At 42.5% G+C, this 22,788-nt stretch overlaps 1 protein-coding gene across 1 annotated transcript; it reads left to right on the top strand.

The window, feature by feature from the left end:
- The first annotated feature begins 224 nt into the window (after positions 1-224).
- On the top strand, positions 225-22,096 carry LOC306714539 (uncharacterized protein). The gene is made up of 58 exons (XM_079184583.1): positions 225-384; positions 544-615; positions 1,444-1,509; positions 1,661-1,723; positions 2,022-2,096; positions 2,668-2,703; positions 2,929-4,023; positions 4,184-4,264; positions 4,355-4,447; positions 4,588-4,650; positions 4,853-4,912; positions 5,038-5,073; positions 5,158-5,211; positions 5,309-5,359; positions 5,441-5,509; positions 5,775-5,846; positions 5,928-6,032; positions 6,147-6,209; positions 6,378-6,485; positions 6,724-6,783; positions 6,873-6,911; positions 7,026-7,079; positions 7,355-7,411; positions 7,555-7,653; positions 7,750-7,797; positions 7,880-7,972; positions 8,337-8,447; positions 8,526-8,609; positions 8,691-8,735; positions 8,856-8,930; positions 9,653-9,721; positions 9,864-9,903; positions 10,300-10,357; positions 10,720-11,065; positions 11,230-11,628; positions 11,844-11,877; positions 14,155-14,237; positions 14,326-14,412; positions 14,534-14,590; positions 14,679-14,744; positions 15,400-15,459; positions 15,537-15,602; positions 15,767-15,826; positions 15,934-15,993; positions 16,269-16,328; positions 16,495-16,566; positions 16,719-16,796; positions 17,502-17,561; positions 17,898-17,966; positions 18,230-18,301; positions 18,787-18,864; positions 18,944-18,997; positions 19,189-19,221; positions 20,231-20,302; positions 20,420-20,459; positions 20,557-20,602; positions 20,857-21,271; positions 21,458-22,096. Exons 1-58 carry the CDS (start codon positions 364-366, stop codon positions 21,935-21,937), a joined length of 6,162 nt encoding a protein of 2,053 aa, XP_079040709.1. The 5' UTR covers positions 225-363; the 3' UTR covers positions 21,938-22,096.
- The last annotated feature ends 692 nt before the right edge of the window (positions 22,097-22,788 follow it).

The raw sequence follows: 22,788 nt of genomic DNA, 5'->3' as shown, positions 1-22,788 counted from the left end.
ATTGTTTGCTGTGATTTATTTGTGGATAATCTTGTGTGATAGTCAATTATTTAAATAGGCCTATGCAAAGAAATGTAGATTACTTTAAATGGTTAGATTTTAATCGCAGCGTTCCTCTAAACCAGGAATATGAGTCTCGCAGGTAATGCCTTTTATTTTGAAAATTGAAATTCCGGATGTGGAGGTCTACCTCGAGGCTGACACAGGTGAGTTAAACTGGGAGATAATTACCTGCGCTCTGTGTATTCCGAGGACACGCTGACGTGTTTTGATGCAACAAAAAGAACGACCATATCATCCGTAAAGCTCACCCGTGGAGAAAATAATCTGGTTTTACTGAATATTCAGCAAACTGAACTGATCATGAAGGGAGAAACGAATACGGTAAGTCTCGTTGTTGGTCAAGTTTAATCTCCAATTAACAGTGTGCGATTGATGCAAGCTCGTTGTTATGTTTGAGGAGAAAAGTAATTGATTTTAATAGTTTGAAACATGTCCTTTTCGGTTATTTTTATTTTTTTTCTCAATATAAATGTTTATTAGGAGAATGAGCTGGAGGCGGACCAGGGAGGGACCGCAGCAGCTACAGAAAGCGCATCTGGGGAAAGACGACCTGTGAGTACTTTTTAAACTGGACCAGTGGTGGGAAAGATGATGTATTTTTAATGGTGTTTCCACTCTGTTTGTGTTTCATACTTGACGTTTCATCCTCAAACAGGGAAACAACCTAACCAGCTGGCGCACTGTTTGTTGGCATGGCGTGCGTTTTTTTTCGTTGAGGCCAACACGCTGAACCAGTGTGTCACGATGGCAGCTTTAGGGAATGTCTTTAGCACTGTCACTTATGTGACTGGTGACAGTTAGTGTACAAAACCGCAAGAATCTGCTGTGTCACGCAGGGATTTGACTTCTTTGCGTGGCTTTCTCTGTGCTTTCTTACAAGTCTACCAAAAAGTCAAAAGTACTCCCTCTGAAGAAGCGTGCGTTTCAGTGTCCATGATGCTGTACCTATACTATAATCCTTGACACCTAAACACGGTGGGATAAAAAGTACAACAGTCCTTCTGCAGTAAAGTATCACAAAGTAGTCAGTCCATATCGCAAAGTAACAGGACATTTAATAGTAATTTACTGCAGCATTAGGCAATAAGTTCACTAGTTGTCTAAACTCATTTATGTCTAATTTAAGTTATTATAAAACAATAGATAAGTGCACACTGGAATTAGAGATCTGTTTATCCTTTTCAGCACCGTATCCAGCCGTCTCGTTGGTATTTCAGGCGTCCAACCAGGTTTTGGGGACTAAAACCTGCAGTTTGATGTATTTGATATTCCTTTTTAACTAAAGTATGACTTTAACATTCCAGATATTTTTGTTTAGGCCCGGTTAGCTCACCGATAACAAAGCGGGCAGTTGATTTTGTGTCTGTCTTTTTTCCTTAGAGCATTGTAGCGCTGCAAAATATGCTAAAGAAAGTCACCCAAAGCCCTTTCCATAATCAGTACCAGGTGAGTGGCCACACACACACACACACACACACACTCAGCTGAGCTACAGTAATAGAGTTGTGTTTGACTTTCTCCCCTCCTACAATCCTGGATGAATATTTAAAAGAATTCGCTTCATTATTGTATTTTTATTTCTTTCTTTCCTTCTCAGAGTCTTGTTTCATCAGTGTCTGATTCCAACGGATCATCTGTGAACGAGTCTCAAAACAAACAGGTTAGAGACCAATGATGGCAGCTTTCAGCTCTGTGTATGTATGTGTGTATATAACCTCCTATTGTGCAGGATTCATTTTTTTTTATGATTGTCTTTGCTTAAACGCAGAGGTCTTTGTTATTGGTGGAAAAAAGCAGCCGGTGTATAAATGCCTGTGGTTTCCTTTTTAACAGTCAGGAGTGTTGTTTACATTTCTGTGACCCATGACTTTCATATCACAGAAATGCATGAAAAGCATGATGCGTGACGTCCCACGCTTTCCTCCATAAATATGTTGTTCATTTACTTTGGTCCGCAGGAGGGCGAGCACCTCGGTGATCCCTCAGCTGCAGCCTCAGGTGTGACAGACAACCAGCGGCCACTCATAGGACAGGTGAGGCTCATCTGCTGCAGAACACGATGACTTAGGGTTCAACTCTGTGAGATTCCACCCGAGATTCAGCTGAACGTCCTCACATTTGCCACATGAAATTGATCATTTTAAAATGTTTGTTCGGCATTCTTAACGCCACGGTTGAAACTGCAGTTCATATTTTTGTAAATGGCTTAAAGACGGAGGACATTTTTCCTGCTGCGTTACAGGTTAAGTCCACACCCTCTCTTGTTTTTGTTTCTTTGTACAATCTATCAAACTGTTATTGTGATGTCTTCAGGTAGGTGTGTTTATGTGAACGATTGTCTGACTTCTAATAATAAGTCAGTTCCTTAAAATGGGTGGAGTGACTTTAACAAATATGGCGCAGTGTTATCTTTTACAAAAGCTGGTCACTTTAAAAAAAAAAAAAGCCTTTTGTCTTTGGTTTGTGCCCTTATTTTGAAAGATGCCATCTTGTCTTGAGCAGTCCTTGAGACAAAAAGTTAATTTCACATTTTGCTCGTGCCCTCCCTCCCAACAATCATTCAACATGTAACCTTTCTGCCGTGTCATTGTCTGATTCTTTCAGAATGGAAGGCAGGAAGCGCTCCATTTAAATCCTCAGGTATGTTGTCAGATGCCCGCTTAACCACTTAATCTCAACAGTCCAAGTGACATCTAACATCTCTTCTGTTCATTTCCCTTTCTTTACTTATCAGAATGGAGTCAACGGGGCCAGAATGAACCCTTTTAATATGAACTATTTGGTACACACAAGGACTCCTGTTTTCAAAACCAGGTCACCGTTTCAGTAATTTTCAGTACTAATTAGCTTGTGTTCTGTTATCAGGAATCTGGAAGCACAGGTCGTGCAATGGAGGACGAAGGGAGGAGAACTTCAGAGGAAGTAAACCATGATGAAATCTTTGTCCCTCCACCGGATTTTCAGAGTTCCCCTCTGGATCTTCAGCCTGACATGAAGACTGTGGAAAATGGAGCTGAACTTCCAAAGGACCCATTCGAGACCCTTACCCCCATCCTTATGCAAGACCCCTTCCAGACACCAGCATTGGCCCAAAACACATCTACCAATGGCTATTTTTATGACGTTACCCTGAACTCACCAGACTTGTTTAAGCCAATGCCCGCTCAAACACGGAACCCGTCAAAAAGCTCTGACCCGTTTATGATATACGATGAAGGGGTCGATCTTTCCCAGGCTGCTAAAGGAGAGGATGTGCTCCATGCTGAACGCGCCAGGGAGGTAAACCTGTTTGACAAATCCCCCAGTATTTTATCAAACAAGGAGAATGAACTGTTCCAGCCTCCGCAGCCAGAGACGACTAATCTGTTCTGCGCTGCCTGGCCCAAAGAAGCAGATTTGTCTCGAGCAGTTCCAAGTGGGGAAAACGAACAAAATCCCTTTATGAAAGAGGACATTTTTGGCATGTCTTCTTTTAAGGATGTATTTTCATCTTCATCCACAAATACAGTCGATCCATTCCCAAGCCCGATCACGAGGGATTTATTCCAAGACGTTTCCAGTTTGGACGACCCGTTCGGTACTACACCCTCAAGACTATACGACCCTTTCCAAGATGTTTCACCTGGGACTCCAGACATCTTCAAACCACTTCCCTCCAAGACGGACAGCAGGGACGTATTCGGGATAACCTCCAGTAATACTGCCCCAAAGGCCGCCTACTCTACACCTTCAATCAGCAGTCCGTCGGATATGAAGCCGGCCGTGCCATCGCCACTAGATCTCTTCAAGGCGAATCTAGAATCCCATCCAGCCATCCAAGCAAAGCCTTCAGACAGGCCACACGATATTGTCCTGACGACTCCTCAGGGAACCCAACATGATATTCTTCAGCCGTCTCCCTTCAGTCGGGCCAGGAATCTGTCCATGCTACACAACCAGTCTCCAACTGAAATGACTCATGTATGTAACAATTAGATATTTGGACAGCCGTAAAATAAGTATCTAATGCCAATGCATTGTACTTTAAAGTGTGCACTGTACTGTAGGATGCAAATCAATAGTCGACAAATCAGATTGTATGACATGCACTTCACACCCTCTTTCATAATCAAACTTGCAGGTGTCGACTTTCAAACGTCCGCCAAAGCCACTTCCTCGAAGTCGACCAAGGACAGAAAAGTCGCCAAAACCAGCAAGCCCTGTATGCAAAGAACACATCTTAGCATAATGTTGTTACTATTCTCCATAATGTTGTGCTGTTAATTAGCTTCTTTGCCTCTTTTGTGTTTAGATTGAACCTGAAGCAACTGTACCAAAAACCTCTCCTAAACCAGCCTTCAGACCGGCTAATAAACCACTTATTTACCCAAAACCCAAAACTCCGGTATGCATGCTGTTGAAATTTTACATTAATAGCTGCCTTGTCCTTGGATATTGGTCCAAATGTCCAATGAAGAACAATGTAAAATGTTGTTGTGTGGGTAGTTTCTGGGGGCATGTTTTAAAATATAATTTCTTTTCCAGGAAAATAAATCAATGGATGCTGAGAACTCTGCACTCTTTGAGAACATCCTGCTGACTGGACAGGTGAGTTTTAAGTGGAAGTCCATCTTTGCTTGATCGTGGTATTGGAACAAAAAATCCAGATAAAAAAATGGCAATCAGGAGTAAATCTATCTCCTCTGGAAAAACCTTTGGATGGATGGACATATTGTTAAACTATCATCACCACCTTTGTCCAAAGTCATTGTCTAATACAAATGTTTGCTTGACTGAAATCCCAAAACAGGAATTGTGTGTGGAAGACTGGCCTGAAGACAGCCCTGAGCTTAACCCCGACTTCAAACCAGTAAGAACACTTTTTCATCACATTCTCCCTGAACATGTTGGCACGCTACCTCGAAACGTTCAGCAACCTTCTCCATCCTCCGTCAAAGACATTTCTGTTTCTAACAAAAATCTTTTTTCTACAAGTCTGGAACATTAAGACTACGACGAGAATCTATGAAAGTAAGAAACAAGTTATTTCTCTACTTGGATGTGTTTGTTTGTAAGAGGAAAGAAGACTCTATAAAAAGCTAACCTTTCTCATAGATCAAGGCGGTCACCGAGGAAGGAAGTAGTGATGATCAGGATGGCTCTGTAAAGGTACGATCTGACCGTCCCAGCACTCACTGTTGGACATTCTGTAGTTGTTGTCAAGTGTATAGATCAACACAGATTTTTTTTTTTTTTTATTTCACAGAAAAAGGACAGAAAGTTCAGATTGTCCATGCTTTCCAGAAGAGGGTCAAAGGTAAATGAAGCAAAACAAAACCACAGTTCCATTGCTCTGATTGGACGTCTTTGTGATGGCAATACTTTTCTGTTTTTGTAGGGGAAGTTTTCTGACGATTTAAAGGACGGGAAGAGCAGGTCACTACCCAACTCTCGTAAATCATCAAAGGTAACAATCAGGGTGTCTGGAGTCGAAAATGAATTGTGTAAGCCTGGTCTTAACTTCATCCCACACATATATTCACATATGTGATTAGAAGAGTATTACAACTGTAATGTGTCGGTCAAAGAACTGGACTAACAACATGTTTAGCAGACACCAGCTGCTAGATATACTGTCAGTTAAATTCAAGACAAAAAGGATTGTCGGATCCAAACGCATCGATGTGTTCATACTTGCTCAGTTTAAACATGAGTGCTTCTGGTTTTTTCAGGAGATTTTTTCAGAATTGCACGTGTCTGGAGAGGAGAATGAAGAAGGGGAGCAGAATGAGATGGACTACAAAGTACGTTAATGTTGTTTCTGTATTTAACGAACCGTATTAATAAACCAGCGGCGCGTTAATAACGCTTTCCTTCGTCAACAGAAGAAATCTTTGAAGGCAAGAGTCGGTAAGCTCAGAAGAGCGTCCTTTACTTCCTCAGCGGCAACAGGGAAGCACATGAACGGACATTTACCTCAAGAATCAAAGGTGAGTTATCTCAAGTACAAGTGTGTCGTTTTGCAGACGGACATTGATTTCCTTCAAACCTTCTTCTGAATCTGCCGTGGACGTTTCATCCATTCTTATGGTGTGTCACAACAGGGAGATGACGTCAGTAAGAAAAGTATTGGAAAGAAAGACTCCGTCGTACGCCGATGGTCAGAGGTAAAGTACCTGCAGTCTGCTGCAAAAAAAGCACAAAGCACGTGGTGCATTAATTCATATTCCTAAAGTCAAAGCTTTGACAATAAGTATAGTTTTGGAATAAATTGTTTTACGTGCTTTCATTTCTTAGTCTCCTCAAACAGTAAACGTGTGTTTCGTTGTCTACAGGGGAAAGTTTTGGATGACCGCACTGGTGAGGAAGAGGAAGAGGAGGAGGAAGAAGAGGAAGAGGAGGATGGGGAAACCCTGCACGAAGAGGTGGACAGCCATCGATCTGTAAGCTTTTCTTATACTTGTACTTATAATAATGATGCATAGCAATAAGCACCCTAATGCCAGGATGTTATCATGGTTGATAGCCATGCTACAGTCATGGCTATTGAACTTAAAGTGGTATACACGTGCTAGTTATGAGTTAACCTTTTTTGAGTGATTGACATTTTGAGCATTTAAAGGGACATCTGTGAATATTCTGGCATGCATTGATTTTGGTTACCTAATGTTTTGTCTCCAGAAGAAGAAGGTGAAAATCCGGTTTGTGCCACAAAGAGGATACAGCATCTGTCTAGAAAAGGTATTGTATGTCTACTGTACTTAATGTTTCACTGTTTCACTGCGTATGTGTTTATCCCTCAATGAATGTGTAACTTTTTCTCTGAACAGAAGGGAGCGCATGGATACACGGCTCGTAAAAGCTCAAAGGTACGACTACACGTTAGAATATAGTGGCTTTGTACAGTATGCTCGTGCATTGTATCCGAGGCATGAGGATGTCTAAGCAGTGGAGCATGTTTTGTTCTTTTGTCCTCCATTCAGGACAAACTAGAGGAATCTGGTGCCCATGGCTACACACCTCGTAAGAAGTCCCAGGTAACCTTTGGTTGAGTTAACATTTAAACATGAGCAATCTATACCTCACAGGGCAATGACTCGCTGTCTAGCATGAGGGTGAATAGTCCCATTAATTCCTTTTAATGGGAATGGTTTATTTATAACAACACTTTCAGTTAGCGCAGCAGTTTTGGAATAGATCCTAATAATCATGTTGAAGAAAATCCACTTCCATAACATGAAAGGACTCCATCACGTGTTGTATTCTGAAACAACTTTCAACATGTAAGTTATAACTCTTATTTCACTCTTAGGATGATGTTTTTGGGGATGTAGAGGAGAGAGACCCCCATCTTCAGTCAACTAGCAAGGTACTATTTCTCTTATCATTTCAAATATGTGATGATTTTTGCAGTGATTTCTCTATGCAGCATGGTTTTCACCGTAACCTGTGTGGTTTCTTTCATCAATGTTCCTCACTCAGTAAGAATAACGCTGGTTATGAATCTCTTAGGCTGCTTTCATGGACGATGAGCACTTCCAGGAAACGCACCATATGTCTGGAGGATTGAATGGAGATGAAGATCCGTATGAAATGGAAGACTGCAAACCTGTAACACTCTTTTTTTCTTTTAATACTCAGTTTTTTCATTGATTATTTTGTCGCCTATTTTCACTGAATTTTCGTTTTTTTTTTCTTCGTCAATAGAAGAAACCAACAAAGAAACTGCTACGCAAGGGTCAGCAAAGTTCGAAGGTAAACATTGCAAGACAGTCAGAGATTAAAAAAAAAAATGGTTTTACTTCATTTGGACTTTTTTTCAAATGTTTTTAATTAGGAGTACATGCTGGATTACACCAATCAGAAACAGAAGAGCAGCTTCCCAACCGACGAGCAACACGAAGAAGACTGGATGGAGGACTGCAAACCGGTATGAGACCAGAATCCACTGTAACAATAGCACCCGTAACAGGCTGATGACTAATAATAATAATAATAATGGCACAGTGTGACTGCTCTGCAATGAACGGAGCAGCCAGGGCATCAATCAGTTTGACAGACTAGATTAGCAACAATACAGCAAATGGAGGGCCTGTGCTGCCAGATGGGTCATTGTGTTCCAGTGAGGATCCCTTAAAACTCCTCTATGAATAGTGTCGACCCGTCAGTAAATACCTGTTATGTCACACTGTTTTGAAAGGTGCTGCAGAAGAGAAGATGTCGTTTGATTTTATTCCACCTCACAGCATTTGGGGTTCTTAAGTTTATACAATATTGTTTGTTTCTTGTGTTAGAAAACATCCAAACACAAAGGCCTCACGCCCATCCCACGCAAACCTAAGAAGGCCAATGGACAGAGTGAACCGATTGGATTCAGCCACCAGATACCTCAGCAAGCATCCAATGTATGATTAATACTGGTTTAATAAACAACATTATTACAATACTTCAGTTTGAAATATTTCTGAAATATTCTTTTGCAGGATCGCTTTGCTGAGGATGGCTTCACCCAAACAGGAAAACAGATGTACGACGGCGAAGAAGATGAAGTGGAAACCTGCAAACCGGTATATTTGTCACACTTTGTACTGCTTTTCTTTGATATTATTTAATAAATCATTCTTAAACATATTTTTTCTTATCAACAGAAGAAGACGTCTAAACTTAAAGGCTTCAAGAAACACAAGTCTAAGGTGAACCAGTGTGGTCGAACTTATTATCACAAGAGGAGTGAAGGATTTTGCTCGTTTGACGCCAGAAAGTTTAAAAATAAGGTGACGACATGCTCACTCTTCATCGTCTCTTGATTCCAGAGCAAGGCGAAGCAACCTGAGTGGGAAGATCCAGCAGGACCAACGTCGGGTGACTTCATGTCAGAGGCCGCTCAGGTACGTTTGGACCCCTCAGAGGGGAAACGATCAATGTGTGGCTTAATTAGACACTATTTGCTGTCTAACTTGGAGTCTTTAGGCAGTGATCATCCTCAGATAAACGTCTTCATCAAAGACCTAAACCGTCAGGTGACTGTGACTCGTGATGTAGCAACACAGCGTTTCAGCTGATCCACCGTGACGCTGTTGACTCTGGGAACACATTTTGTTTGTGTCAGTGACCCGACTAGCTGAATGGAAAATCCCGTCTCGGATCAGAGTTACAGCAGGCTACTGTGAGGGGAGGAGCCAGCCTGAGGGCCGCATTCACAACACTACACCCTAGGCTTCATTCACTACTTGGGGAGCATTCCACACCACATGTGTTAAGCTGCCTGTCCAGCACTGATGCCTGTATATTACTATGTTGGTGTTTTTTTAAATAAACGTCAGCTTTGTGTGGAAAGTCCTAAAGCTTTTACATGCACCTTAAGACAACCAATTCTTTTGCATTATTTATACAAGGTGCACTTTGTCGATTTCAACACTTATGAAACTCTAAATGTTCCTGATGGGGCGCATTCCTTTGACATGTGACTGCGCCGGTTTAGCAACATTACTCGCCAACCAGAGCTTAAGGTCTTGGATAATTCCACGTTGTCATGATAATCCATGTAAATATACGACCTATTGACGTTTTCACTGGCTGCTTGTTGTCCCATCCCCCCCCCCTCATTCAGGCGGAGTGGCTGGCGGCTCAGATGGACGAGCGTGCCATAGCAGGTCTGGAGGATGAGAACGAGGACGGGGTTAGTTTCTCTTTAAACTGGTTAAACAGAAATATTCCACTTCAACACCATTTATTTCCTTTTTGTAATGCAGGTGAATAACCTTTTCTAGTAGTGTAGCTCGGGTTTGAACCATTGTGCTTTTTTTTTTTTTTTGTCCCAGGACACTGACAGTTTGATGGAGTGGTGGAACACAGTGGAACGTGAGTCACAATCACACTTGTTTTAAAGTTACTGTGAAGGACTTTCAACTGGTTATGAATCGGTCTCAATTTTTGACTCTACTTTCTAATTTATATTTAAAAAACATAAAAATATGGTCAAATTAAGCAAGATTTTCTTGTACTGTTGTCCCAGCATGAACACGCATATCCTTAACAAAGACAAAAACCTTCATAAGCAATTGAGACCATCTACATAGTTATTCTTATTGCTTGTCATCGGTGCCACCGGGTCCGATTACGGCAAAATCCACCAAAATATTGCAGCTTCACCAGAAACTTCCTTTAGCTCAGACTCCGGCATAGCAGCTTTAAGTAACAGACTGAAGAAACCGTCTTTTTTAAAACTTCATCATCGTTTGTTTGACTGCGTTTCAGAATGGGATGAGGTGCCATCAGACGATGAGGACAAAGTCATGAAAGAGGACGTGTCCAAGTAAGTCTCTTTTATATGAATTTGGTAAAAGTGTAGTGATCTGGCCAAGCTACGTTCGAAGTGTTCTTGATTCCAGCTGAAACAGTCAGTCGATCTATTGGTGATCGTTTCATACATTTTTCACGCATAAATGTGCTGCTTCTAGCTTCCCAAATGTGAGTGTTTGATGTTTTCTTTGTCATATATGATACTGAACTGAATATATTTTTACATTTGGACAACTGGTCGCATAAAAAAAGTGATTTGACCTCCGGGCTCCAGCATTTGCTTTGTCTTGTTTGGCCTTTTGTATCACAAACCACATGTTGAGATGCTGCTTCCTCGCTCCTTACCGAGCACACTTTCGCTTAAATAAATCCCAGGTCATTCACCATCTTGGCGGACAAGGTTCAACGCGGCCTGCGCGTCTTCAACAAAGTCTTCACGGAGCGAGCGGAGGTCCTGTGGCAGTCCGTCATCACGCTCCACGCCATCGCGGACAACCTCGACGAGTTCCACCAGAAGGCCAAGATCGCCGGCATCACCGGCGGCACCACCACGGCCGTGGGGGGCGTGACCGCCATCGCCGGTTTGGCTCTGGCACCCTTCACGTTGGGCGTCTCCCTCGTGATCACCGCCGTCGGTGTTGGTGTGGCAACGGCGGGCGGAATCGCCTCAGCCTCCGCGGCCATCTCGGATAACGTCAACAACGTGCAAGACCGGAAGAAGGTAGGCTAGCATTTTACAATGCATACAGTGTCTCCGATGGTAATGTGCATTCTTTGGCTACAAACCGCCCTGAAATAAATGCATGACCTCATGCTTGAGCTTACCTTCTTGATTTCTTCCAATGTTTAAACATAAACTGTGGTCTTTTACCTGTTCTCCCCAAGGTGGAGCTAGTGCTGGAGGAGTATGGCGTTCACCTGCAGGCCATTGGGAAGATCCTCCACTTTGTCAATCAGGGCGTGTACAAACTCCGCGGCCATCCCTTCCTCAGGTCCGGCACCCAGCACTACTCCGAGGACTGGGAGATCCGCAGGGCCGTGCAGATGATCAGCATGGTCGACTCGCCCGTGATGCGGGCGACGGAGGTAACGGACGCCTCGGTCGCCTCGATCCAAGGACTCTATAAGGGCATGGACAAGTACTTCCTCAAGGACTCCAAAGAGCTGAAGAAAGGCTGCAAGAGAGAGGTGGTGGGGCAAATAAAGGTGGTGGCGAATGTGCTCAATGACGGCATAGTGGAGCTGAACGCCATCAGAGAGGAGCTCCAGGAAGCCACTGGAATCGTTTGAGCAACATCCTGCATGATGCCACTTTGAGCTGAGCTGTTTCTCTAAGCACACCCAGCGCCCTCTCCTGGCTGAACGAGGGAACTGTTGGTTTATGTGAAGCTTATCGTGGTCATTATTTTGATGTGGTTTTGGCGTTATTTTAATTAAGGCTATAGGTAACTTTTGTTGTTTTTTTGGGTTATGCTGTGAGATGTTCACTGTGCACACAGGGACTGGTCAAAATAACAGGAAAGCAGGCACACGGTATGTTCTCGGGTGAAAGGTTTAAATATGAGGTGTTTCAATACAGCTTTGTGGTCACAGATGGCTTAATTTCAACATTTGCACTGATTTCTTTTTTTCGGTGTAATTTCCCCACCCACTGTGGACACATTCTAAACAGGAGCACCTTACAGTACAAGTCTATGGCAACTCTCTGACACAGTTTAAACAAATCAATTGTACATGGATTCATAAATTAAAACGCTATTGTGTTGTATTGTCGGCAGATCCTATTAGTTTGTCCACTCACTGTGTCAGATATCAGTGTAACCAAAACAATGTTAGTAGTTGAGAATCTGCAATGACGCAAAACTGTGCAGAAAAAAAAGTGAGTTACATCTTTTTATTGAGTTTAAGATGTGTTGATGAAACTGGCATGTTGATAGTTTTCATTCGTTGAGTTAAGGCACATTTTAGTTTATCGACCAGACTTTGTAAATAATAACTTTCTGCTCACATCATCTTATCAGGATATATCGTTAGTCACGTATTCACAGAATTTATTTTTTATATATCACTGGATGACAGTTCTTCAAAACTCCAATGAAGTACTAATCCAAGTAATTGTTATTTTGTCCACACCAACATTTAAACAGACGAGTCTTACGAAGCCTCTTCGCTTGACGCTGTAGGTTGCTGATGCATCGGTTACAAACGCTTCAACAGTTTGTTTTGCTGCTTTTTGTTGCAGGTCTGATGGTAATTTCTGCATTTACAGCCACGATTATTACAATGTAAACTTATTGTTCAAACATATTTTCATTTGTGTAAATGTGTTTGTGTATATGTGTAGATACTGTTATGATATTCCTATCTGAATGATTTAACGCTTTAAAATATTCTATGTAACTGTCCAACTTATCTGTGTTTTATTTTTTCTTACTGGATAATGCTAGTGCCTTTATTTTGACGGTGCATCGAACTGCAATATTTTTACCGAAATGGAATGCATCTGTAAAATCTTCCATTTTAATATTTTACTATAATACATTGAATCTTTGAATAAAGACTGGAAAGAGAGAAAACGACTTGTTTACCTCCTTCTGCATTGTTTAGCTTGCAATATAAAATGCTCCAAGATGTATACATTCAGGAAGTCTAAAGGCTCTTTTATGAAAGCTGCTGTAATGTGAATCATATAAGCTTCTGGATATTTGAATATGTATTTTAATTATTACTGAATACATAGCTATTTTACTTTGAAAGCCATACATCTTTGTTGTTTTGATTTCTCTCTTTAAACTTGATTTTTTAACCCTGAGGTGCCGGAGGAAAGAGGCCACGCCCCCCCGTACAGGTAGCACAGGTAGCACAGCTGACAGTGATGGGAGTTTCCTCAAACTATTCACAAGTTGTGTGGAGCATTGGCCCGTAGCCAAGCTATCCCTTTTGTTCGCCCTTCATAACTAAAACTCCCCATGAAACCGGGCCGGTACAGTTCCCCTCGGTAATCTAACGCGCCTGTGTCCCGCCTCTGTTTGTGCCAAACCGGTTTGACGTCCCGTACGTTCTGAAGGGGGAAGTGAAGGACCGTGTTGTAGCCGACACCATTTAAAACTCCGTTTAGTTTGTTTTCCTGTGGCAACAATAAGGTAGGCACCATGCTCGTGTCGTTGTGTTGTTGCTGGGGTTTTGTGTTGTCAAACATTCCGCTGTGCGATACAGTTCGCAACTATGCTGTGACGCTCCTGCGCGCGAGAGAGAGAGCGCCCACGAGCCAAACTACGTTCACAGTTCCGGCAATTTGAAGGTTGTCTGTTTGTTTTGTCGTTGTCGAAAGCGACATCCAGTGTTGTCACCACTCAGGTGGACACGTTCTTCAATTCGGCGTTGTCCCGTTTGCCAAAGCATCACTTGTAGCAGTAACATCGTAACTTTTTCCTAATTAGTTCGCTCAGATTTCACGCACGTGAACCTAAACTGTGACCTAAAGTGGGAAAAAAACTGCGCTCTACGTATGTATGTATGACATAACGTCAGTAAAACCTACGTTTCCACACAAGCACTTCACTCCTACTTAACGAGTTTTGCAGGTTTACCAGATAAACATAGGACCATATTCATACATATTTGAATATAATTTGGTTTCGACCTTGGCAGCAGGTGGCATGCTGTTCTTTTTTTCTTTTTTAGTAACACAATGGTACTATTGTGCTATAAAAAGCAGCATGGCACGTGTGGCTGTCCCGAGTTTGTAATAAGTTGTCTGCCATGCCTTTTATTTGTGTGCCTCATCACCTCCTAATATCCCAAACACAGTGTGTTGCAGCATGAACATGTTCAGAAGGGAGAAAGGATCAACGGCCCCGACTCCAGTGGTTCCACCTCGACCCAGCAAGGAGGTACGGAGAGTGAGGTGGAGGTGAGCGGGGTGTTCAGCTAGTGTGCCATGTGTTCCTTTTATTGATTGAGACCTCGATCCACCGCCAGGATCTAGACAACCCCATCGAGCACGGACGGGACACGGGAACGCCCGCCGGCAGCGAGGTGACGTCTGAGCTCAACCCGAAGACCAAGGTGAGTCCCCACATCTGTAATATCCTCTCGAGCGACATGACACACCAAACCTGGCTCATTTGTTTGCCCTCCTGGTTGGTTGATGTTTATTCTGTCATCATTAATCTGTGTAAACACCCAGAGAACGCGCGTGATGGGAGTCATGCACATGGTCAACCCGTTCAAGTCTACCTCACAGGTAAAAAACCTGACGTCATCGAGCAGGAAGTGGTATGTATTGTAATGATGGGATTAAACTCCCCCCCCCCCCCTTTTTTTTTATTCAGGCCCCCTCCACAGTCAGCAAAGCTGCTTCCTCCGAGTCACTAGAACAGGAAGCAGATACCACACAGGTGAGAAGAGCCCAACTCATGCTCCGGGAGAATTACTTCTACAGTAAGAAGTATGTTCTGTCTTTTTATATATCGGGTGTGATAGTTTTTTATGCCTCTATGCCGGCGACGAACTTGGCACAAACGTCCCCTCGCAAGACACAAGAATTCATACCCCGATTATGTCAATTCAGCACAGATGTGTAAGAGGATGAAATGAGGAAGTGGTGACATTTTTTCACAGCTGTGGATGTAAACAACAGTAAGCCAGGCTCATTTGTGATAAACATGAAGGGTTGAGATTGTGTTTTTTTTGTCGTGTTTTTGCCATTTAGCCACGAACCGCCTGAAAGATAAATTACATTTTCATTTGTCTTAGCCTCCTCGTTCACAAATGCAGCATTCATGTTTGCGTTCAGCTAACTTTAGCTAAATTGTTAAAGGTGAGACATTGTTGTTCTGGTTTTTTGGCAGCTACAGAAGGAGCTTTAGGTGAGTTACTACCTCCGTCTGACTGGAGGAGGTGTGACCCTGATTTGCATGTAGCTGGGAAAACAAAGTGTGTCTAATTTGTGGCTTAGTTTTAAATGAAAGTGTCTTAAATCTCACCTGGATCTAATCCAGAGTGACCACTGTAGATTGGGATTGAAGTGAACCACAGAAACTTGTATTTCAGACCCCGGGTATGCTGAGAGGGGTCATGCACAAGGTCAACCCATTCAAGTCTTCCTCACAGGTAAAAGATGTCAACATGTAACAGTAACTGCTCCAGTTTTGTAAAACATGAATCAACGTTTTGTTCTCTACTCACAGGCCTCCGCCCCAGTCAGCAAAGCAGCTTCCTCCGAGTCACTGGAACAGGGAGCCGACTCCGCACAGGTGAGAAGAACTCAAAACAGAACTTATTTTATTTCAGAGGTGGAGTCATTGGAGTAACCAGCAAGACTATGCTAGATAAAAAAAAAACACAGCTACAATGGGAACTGAACAGGACTATACAGGTCGTGAATTGACTGCATCCTTTTATGAATCCTGTATTTCAGAGCACTGGTGCGCTGAGAGGGGTCCTGCACAAGGTCAACCCGTTCAAGTCTTCCTCCCAGGTAGCGGCGGCGCTACGGCGGTGTAATGGTGACGATGGTAGCGGATGCTCTGTGTCAGACGATGAGGCGTCCACTAAGCTGTTTTTTTTTTTTTCCCCCTCACGCAGGTCTCTAAAGCTGCATCTTCAGAGTCACTGGAACAGGGGCGGGTCTCTGACACTAATCAGGTGGGTGACAGACGACAGTCGTCTCAATCAGAACCACCAACTACCGGAACAGTCTTCCTGTCGGTTTAAGAGAGCGCACCAATAATAACCCAACCTTTAAAGCATAAACTAAAGAGACGGCTTTAAAGGAAAAACAACCCTGAATTTCAAGTACCAGGAAAAAAAGTCAGATTTAACTTCTCCACATACTGTTAATGCTTCTATTTTCAGTCCTTATATGCAAATGTGTTTAACTTGATGGAGCAACAGGATGTCCTTTTATGGTTGTGTTTCAGAACCCTGGTAAGGTGAAAGGGGTGATGCAGAAATTCATCCCGTTCAAGTCTCCCGCACAGGTATCTTCTCCGTACACTCAACACGAGAATACCGCAACAAATCATTTTACCTGCAGAATTAGAAGATGCAACCTGACATTATGGAATTTAAGTTCATGCAAATAAGTAGGTTTTATTGTGAGCACGGTGTGCTTATTTCACCCGACTGACCCCTTCTCGGTTGCAGGTGCCACCGAGCGATCCTCAAAACGACCCTGCTGATCCGACAGAGACGGGGACAGAGCGCCCGGGCAAACAGGTAAGCACTGTGCCGACACGCTGACGATGACACCGAAGGGATGTTTTGGGAGAGGGAACCGGTCCCGCTTGACCGCGCTTGCTTTTGTACTCACCTCTTCACATTCTCAGTTTGTTGAGTTTTAGTTTTCCTTTTGTTCTGGTTTCATCCAGGAGAACCAGCCTCTACACGGCGACCTCTCCTCCAGCAGCGGAAGCTTGACGGACGGTAAAGACGCGCCGGAGAAGCAGGTAGGTCTGTGATCAGTGCTACTCCTGCTGCCACCACAAGGTGGAGCCAAACAAAAGAGTTTGAGTCTTCAAAGTGATCCTGACTTCATATTTATTGAGTTTTTGTTTCTGCATACAACCAAAAAGTATTGTGTTAACCAACTTTTTTACAATCTGAAATATAGAAAACAAAACACAAATAAACATAAAACAAAGAACAAACGTGTCTATTATCAAAGAACGGCTCATACAAATCCTGTATCTTGAAATGTACACATCAGTTAGTCCTGATGACGTCATAATTCTTAATTACTAACAAAAACATGTTGTCTCACTCAAAGCTGGAAGATGTTTTTTTTGTGTTAACATAGTAAAAATCTAACCATTGTTCTGTAGTCTTACACCAGTCTTCGTTGAATATCGATCATTATCAGTGACTATAATCTATGTTCCCACGGTACATGACTTTGCATCCCTTTAGGTATTTCATGTCCCACAATACCTTTTAATCATGACATGCATGTTTCCCCTAAAAGTGAGTGTAAAATGTGTGGTTTGCCGCTCTGTGATTTGTCTTTTTCTGACTCTTTTTTTGTGTGTATTCTTTATTGTTTTACATATACCTCCGGCATATTACTTTGTTTTTACAGCTTATGCATATAGAATAATAAGGATCAATGGAGAATCAGATTTACTCTTTTTACTCTTTTTTTGTATTCTTTTCAGAACCCTGGGATGTTCAAAGGGATGATGCAGAAAGTAAACCCCTTTAGGTCTCACACACAGGTAACGATTAAGCTCTTATCTCTTTCAATTATACATTTTGTAATTGTTAGGTTTGCTTTGAACAACCTGGGTTAAGGGAGACAGTTGACGACCAGCTTTGCGAGGTTGTTTTTCATTGGCTGCTGCAGGGACGTTGTCTTTTTAGAGGCCTTGTAAGCCTGTGTTAACCACAGACCTTATTTCAGGTTTCTAACCAAATCCTATTAAAAAAACAAAACAATGATTGAAAGACGAGGGAACAGGAAGTACACAAGTTGTTCCTGCAGCATTCCAAGTAGTCCACGTTGGACTTCTTTCCCGTAAATGAACAGCAGCTGGTTGGTTTCATTTTCCCAGAAGAAGCCAGGCGAGGAATGTCAAACAGACTCTGCCGGTCCCATCGCAGCTTCCTCGTTCACGACTCAGGTACAAACTGCGCTTGAAGGGTTTTTCAGAGATGACCCAGATCACTTGTGCACTAGTCACGGACCACGTTGACGAAGATTCTTGAATCCGTTTTTGATGTTTCACTTCACTCCTCATATAGTGTTCATAATTGCCTGGGTGTATCACAGCTATAAGATACCAGCAACAAGACTTAGATCAGGATTCATTTGCTCTTTTGATGTCAATCAAATCTATATATATATATATATATATATATATATATATTTATTTCTTTTAATCAGGAAAACCAAATGAGTCACAGCGAGCACTCCTCCGGCTCGGACAGTGCGGACGACAGCTCCATAGAAAGACAAGTAAGACATGAAAGTTCATCTCACTGTAAAGACTGTTTGTGGTTTTCCAAGGAGGTAATACTGAAAACTTGCAGTCGAGCCAGAAAAACCTCAAGCAGCTGCCAAAGGAGAAGCAGGTGACGTGCAAACAAACCACGAGAAAACAAATCAACGATGGCTTGTTTTTCGTGCAGGTTGTTTATCAGTGTTGTTTATCAGTTGTTTATTACTGACATGAGTCAGACAGCCAAAGACAAACCTAAACGTATCCAAGTTTGCTTCCAGCTGTAGCCTCGTTGTGCTGATCTTTGAGTCACTAGGAAATCATCACAACAGTGAATCGAACACGTAATGAATCTTATAGCCCTGTAAGCGTGAAAAACTACAAACGCTGTTAGCAAAGAGGTTATCATCAAAGCTTACTCGTGCTCTTATTTCAATGTGAGGCACCATCATGTGTCGTAAACCTCCTCAGTCAGAGAACTATGTTCTCATCTTCTCCGTAGACTATTTGGTATACGGACGCCGACGACAGCTGCGAGGTGAAGAGCCAGCCAACGCAGGCCCCGAAGAAAAGAACTATGGTGCGTTAAACGGGGGTGTATGGCTCATGCAGTTCCTGCACTTTGCTGTAAAGTTTGTTTTGTACTCTTTCTTCTCCAGACTTTCAGAATAAGGAGGATTCTGCCCACTGCATTGTTTGGGTCTGGAACAGAGGTACTGAATGAACGGGTCCATCCCACATTTTGAAACATATTTTCTCTCCATTACATAATTGATACTTACTACACGTTAAGTTAAACAACAACACACGTCTAGCTGTTGATGGATGGGAACGTTTTCTCCGTCATAGTGTCAGTTTTGTTCTTGTTTTATTTGATTCTTTGATTTATTTCTTTGCTCCACAGGACTCATCGTCTGACACTCAAGCACCGCCCCGGGTGAGTAGGCGAGGCAGCTTCATGTGTAACGCACAATTCACTACATAAAGACACAATTCACTACATAAGGTACAAAAGCAAACCGTTTTAATAGAATAAAATGAAATAAAACCCCAAAAGTACACAATACAGCTTCAGTGCTGTCATAAACGGACCGATGGATGGATGGAGGCAGGTTAAATATTTTGTTAAAGGTGTGGTTAGACCCTTTATTTGCCCATGTGATAGGGCCGCTTTGTCCCTGTTTTTGGAATATATTTTGATTAAAAAGTATTTTAGACTTGTGTTTGTCCTATTTTAACCCCACCATGACATTGTACCTTTCTCAGGAGAATGTTTTCTGTTGGCTAGATCATAGAAGCGCTCTATGCCTCCAGCAGCTCTGAGCTTAAATGCTGCCAACATATTCAAAGGAATGCAGCCAGCTTGCCGTAAACAATTTGAAAGAAGAACAGGAAAGACACACGGCACAACGTCTGTCCCGTCAACCGTCCTGCTGTATCTGTTGTGGCAAATGACAAGTGATCGTAACGCAGTCGAGCTTCACCCAATGCGGCTCTTTGAAGTAGAAAAGAAAACCCGACGATTGACATTTCTATACTATGACTCTTCAAGGTTTTTTTGACATGTCATACTATGACTTTTTGATTTTTTTTGATAAACTTTAAAATATTTATTTCTGACTTCTCAAAATGCTATACTATGACTTTTTTCGACATGCTATACTATGACTTTTTTACATACTATATTATGGCTTTTTATTATACTTTGGCTATTTTATTACTTTAGTACTCTACTTAAGTGTCGTCATTGTATGCTACTTTATACTTCCACTCCAACTATTGGGTAGGCATACCTGCAGTTACTACTTTGTCAATGAGCATATCATTCGGAGCACCGTTTTCAATCACTGTAGCAGCAGGAAAGGGTTTTACGATTGTGTGTAACTACCATTTAAACACAATCTTTGGACAGAATGTAGTCAGTGTGCTATATGTTTCTGTTTTAGGAAATAGTGGAAGTTCAGACGCTAGAGTTGGCTGAAGTGCCAAGTGAAGGAACCGTCCTGGACCCTCTAGACGTGAGCTTGTTCTTTGTGTCTTATAATATTACATCACATGCTTGTCTCGTGTGAATGTATTTAATTTCCCTGTACATACTGAATTATTCCAATGAGTTTCAAATTGTTTACTTCCAGGATGAGGAAGGCCTTATAGGGTGGTGGAGAACAGTAGACGGTATGCTTGATATTGACAATGTTTAGTTTATTTATTGGTGATCCTGCTTATTAATTAAATGTATACACACTATCATTATTTCTCTGCTATGTGTTAGGCTGGGACGAGTGGAATGAGGACAGGCAGAACGACGAACCTGAAGAGTAAGTCCCGCATTTATTGAAGTTACCAATTTTAAAAAGACAATAGGCAAGCTAGTTTGATATCATAATATAGTTAATGTTTAAATCAAATATTTTTTCCTGCTTATCCTTAGTAAGTAAAATTGACATGTTGCTCATGTGCGCAAAACTAACCTTTACTGTAGTGTTTCTTGGTTGAAATTCACCTATGCAGGTTCTCTTGAACTGAATACGAGTTTCTCCTGTAACCTTGTCTCCTTGTCTCCTTGTCTCAGAGTGGTGGAACAAGCTGCTGATCGTGTCTTCATGGCGGCGCGTCTTTTTGTTCGCTTCTTCAACCAGCGTGGCGCCTTCCTCCAGCAGCAAATCCTGGAGCTCATGTCTTTGGCTGATTCAGCGGACATTTTCCATAAGAAGACCGTCAAGGGCAGCATCGGCGGCGGGGTCGCCAGTGTCGCAGGGTCCATCACTACCATCACTGGCCTCATTTTGGCGCCCTTCACTGCGGGAGCGTCGCTCATTGTCACAGCTGTAGGCATTGGGGTAGCAACTGCAGGCGGGGTGGCTTCCGCCTCCGCCAACATCACCGACATGGTCCATTCAAAGACGGACCGCAAGAAGGTGGAGAAGATCATCCAAGACTACGAGGAGCAGATGAAGGACATCAAGGAGTGCTTGGAGTTTTTGCAGGTGAGAAGATAAAAAGCAGTTTGTCCGTTGCATGCAAAGCTTGAAAACGTTCTGATCATAATGTAGGTTTTCATGGTGAACAAATACTGTCTTCCTGCAGTTTTTTTTATAAACAAACAAATATATCGGATTGGATTGAACACGTGTGCTTTAAATTTGATGGAAAATCTCTTATCTACCCGACAGGAAGGGATGGAGAAGCTTGATGAGTGGAACTTTGAAGAGTACGTTGAGAACATCTCGAAGAAGCACCTCAACCAGAACGTCAAACATGTAATGAAGGAGGGCGGCCGGGCCGGCAAGGCTTTGGTGATCAACACGGAGAGCCTGATTAGCACCGTTCAGGTCCTCAGTGTTGCGGGCGACGCTGCTAGAGCTGTCCAGGTGATGAGCCTCACCACCGGAGTGATGTCCGGTCTCTTCCTGGCTCTCGACCTCTTCTTCCTGGCAAAAGATGCCAAGGAGCTCAAAAAGGGAGCCAAGACGGAGTTCGCAGCCAAGATTCGAGAGGTTTGTAAAGACCTGCAGGACGGGCTGCTGGAACTGAACCGCATCAAGGAACAGCTGCAGAAAACCATAGACGGGATAGAGGTGGAGGTAGACGAGGGGGAAGAGGACGAAGAGCTGTTGAAGTCTGAGCTGAAAAAGCTTGTCGAGTTTGAATAATAAAAGGACAGTGGTTAGAAAATAAAATGATTACTGTAACTTTCTCTAAAATAGTATATATTATACATATTTATATTAGTAGTAATTAAATTGAGTATGTACATTGCGTTTGTGCCATGTTGAATTAATGTCACTTCCTTTGCAATAAAAATGGTTCCCTGCTTAGTTGTCTCGCTCTTTTTATCAGCGTACTTGGCTCAGTTGTGACCGGTAGGAGCTCGATCGCTAATAGACCAGTAGAGGGAGGATGGATGTAAAGAACAGGAGTCAGGGCTGGGTGAGGCAGGACCACCTTGTGCTCAGAGAGTGACTCACTGATGCATTAAGGTCAGAATGTAGACGATCCTGCCTTGCCTGCTTTCAAAGCCACTTCCTATGTTACGGAAGTCTTGACCAACTTCCATGACGTACCGTGGCAGGTAGCCAAACAAACAGAAATTCCATCTTTTATGAGGAAGTATCTCGTTCCATGTCGAGCCTACGTGCCTTCAACGAGGTCAAAAGAAAACCGTTCAGTAGCTGGGAATGGAATGGGTCTGACATAATGGGCTGGCCACTAGGAATATATAACAGAACAATTGAATTACATTGAACCAGATTTTTATTTTTCAGGTAATTGTTCCTGCTGTCCATACTGGCAGCAAAAACAAATCCCTCTATGTGTTTTCAATGTCTGTGATTGACATAATCCACACTCAAATGAATAGAGAGGCTTCAGCAGTCTAAGTGAGACAGATTAAGTAATATCTTCCATAGTTGGTCTTTTTAGAAGCAAATTCTCTCTCTGTGCTTCCACGATCTGAGTCACAACTTTGGGATGTCATTTTGGTTCATTTAGCTTTTTGAATTTT

Source organism: Pholis gunnellus (genome assembly GCF_910591455.1).
Source record: "Pholis gunnellus genome assembly, chromosome: 23".
Taxonomy (NCBI): Eukaryota; Metazoa; Chordata; class Actinopteri; order Perciformes; family Pholidae; genus Pholis; species Pholis gunnellus.
This window is presented reverse-complemented; position numbering and strand designations above follow the sequence as displayed.

What these genes read in the sequence shown, in the direction of transcription:
- LOC306714539 (XM_079184583.1), top strand. Translation starts at nt 364, where the DNA reads ATGAAGGGAGAAACGAATACG. An exon ending in CGGCTCGTAAAAGCTCAAAG is followed by an intron (nt 6,912 to 7,025) that starts GTACGACTACAC and finishes TCCTCCATTCAG; the next exon opens with GACAAACTAGAGGAATCTGG. An exon ending in CATTCAAGTCTTCCTCACAG is followed by an intron (nt 15,460 to 15,536) that starts GTAAAAGATGTC and finishes CTCTACTCACAG; the next exon opens with GCCTCCGCCCCAGTCAGCAA.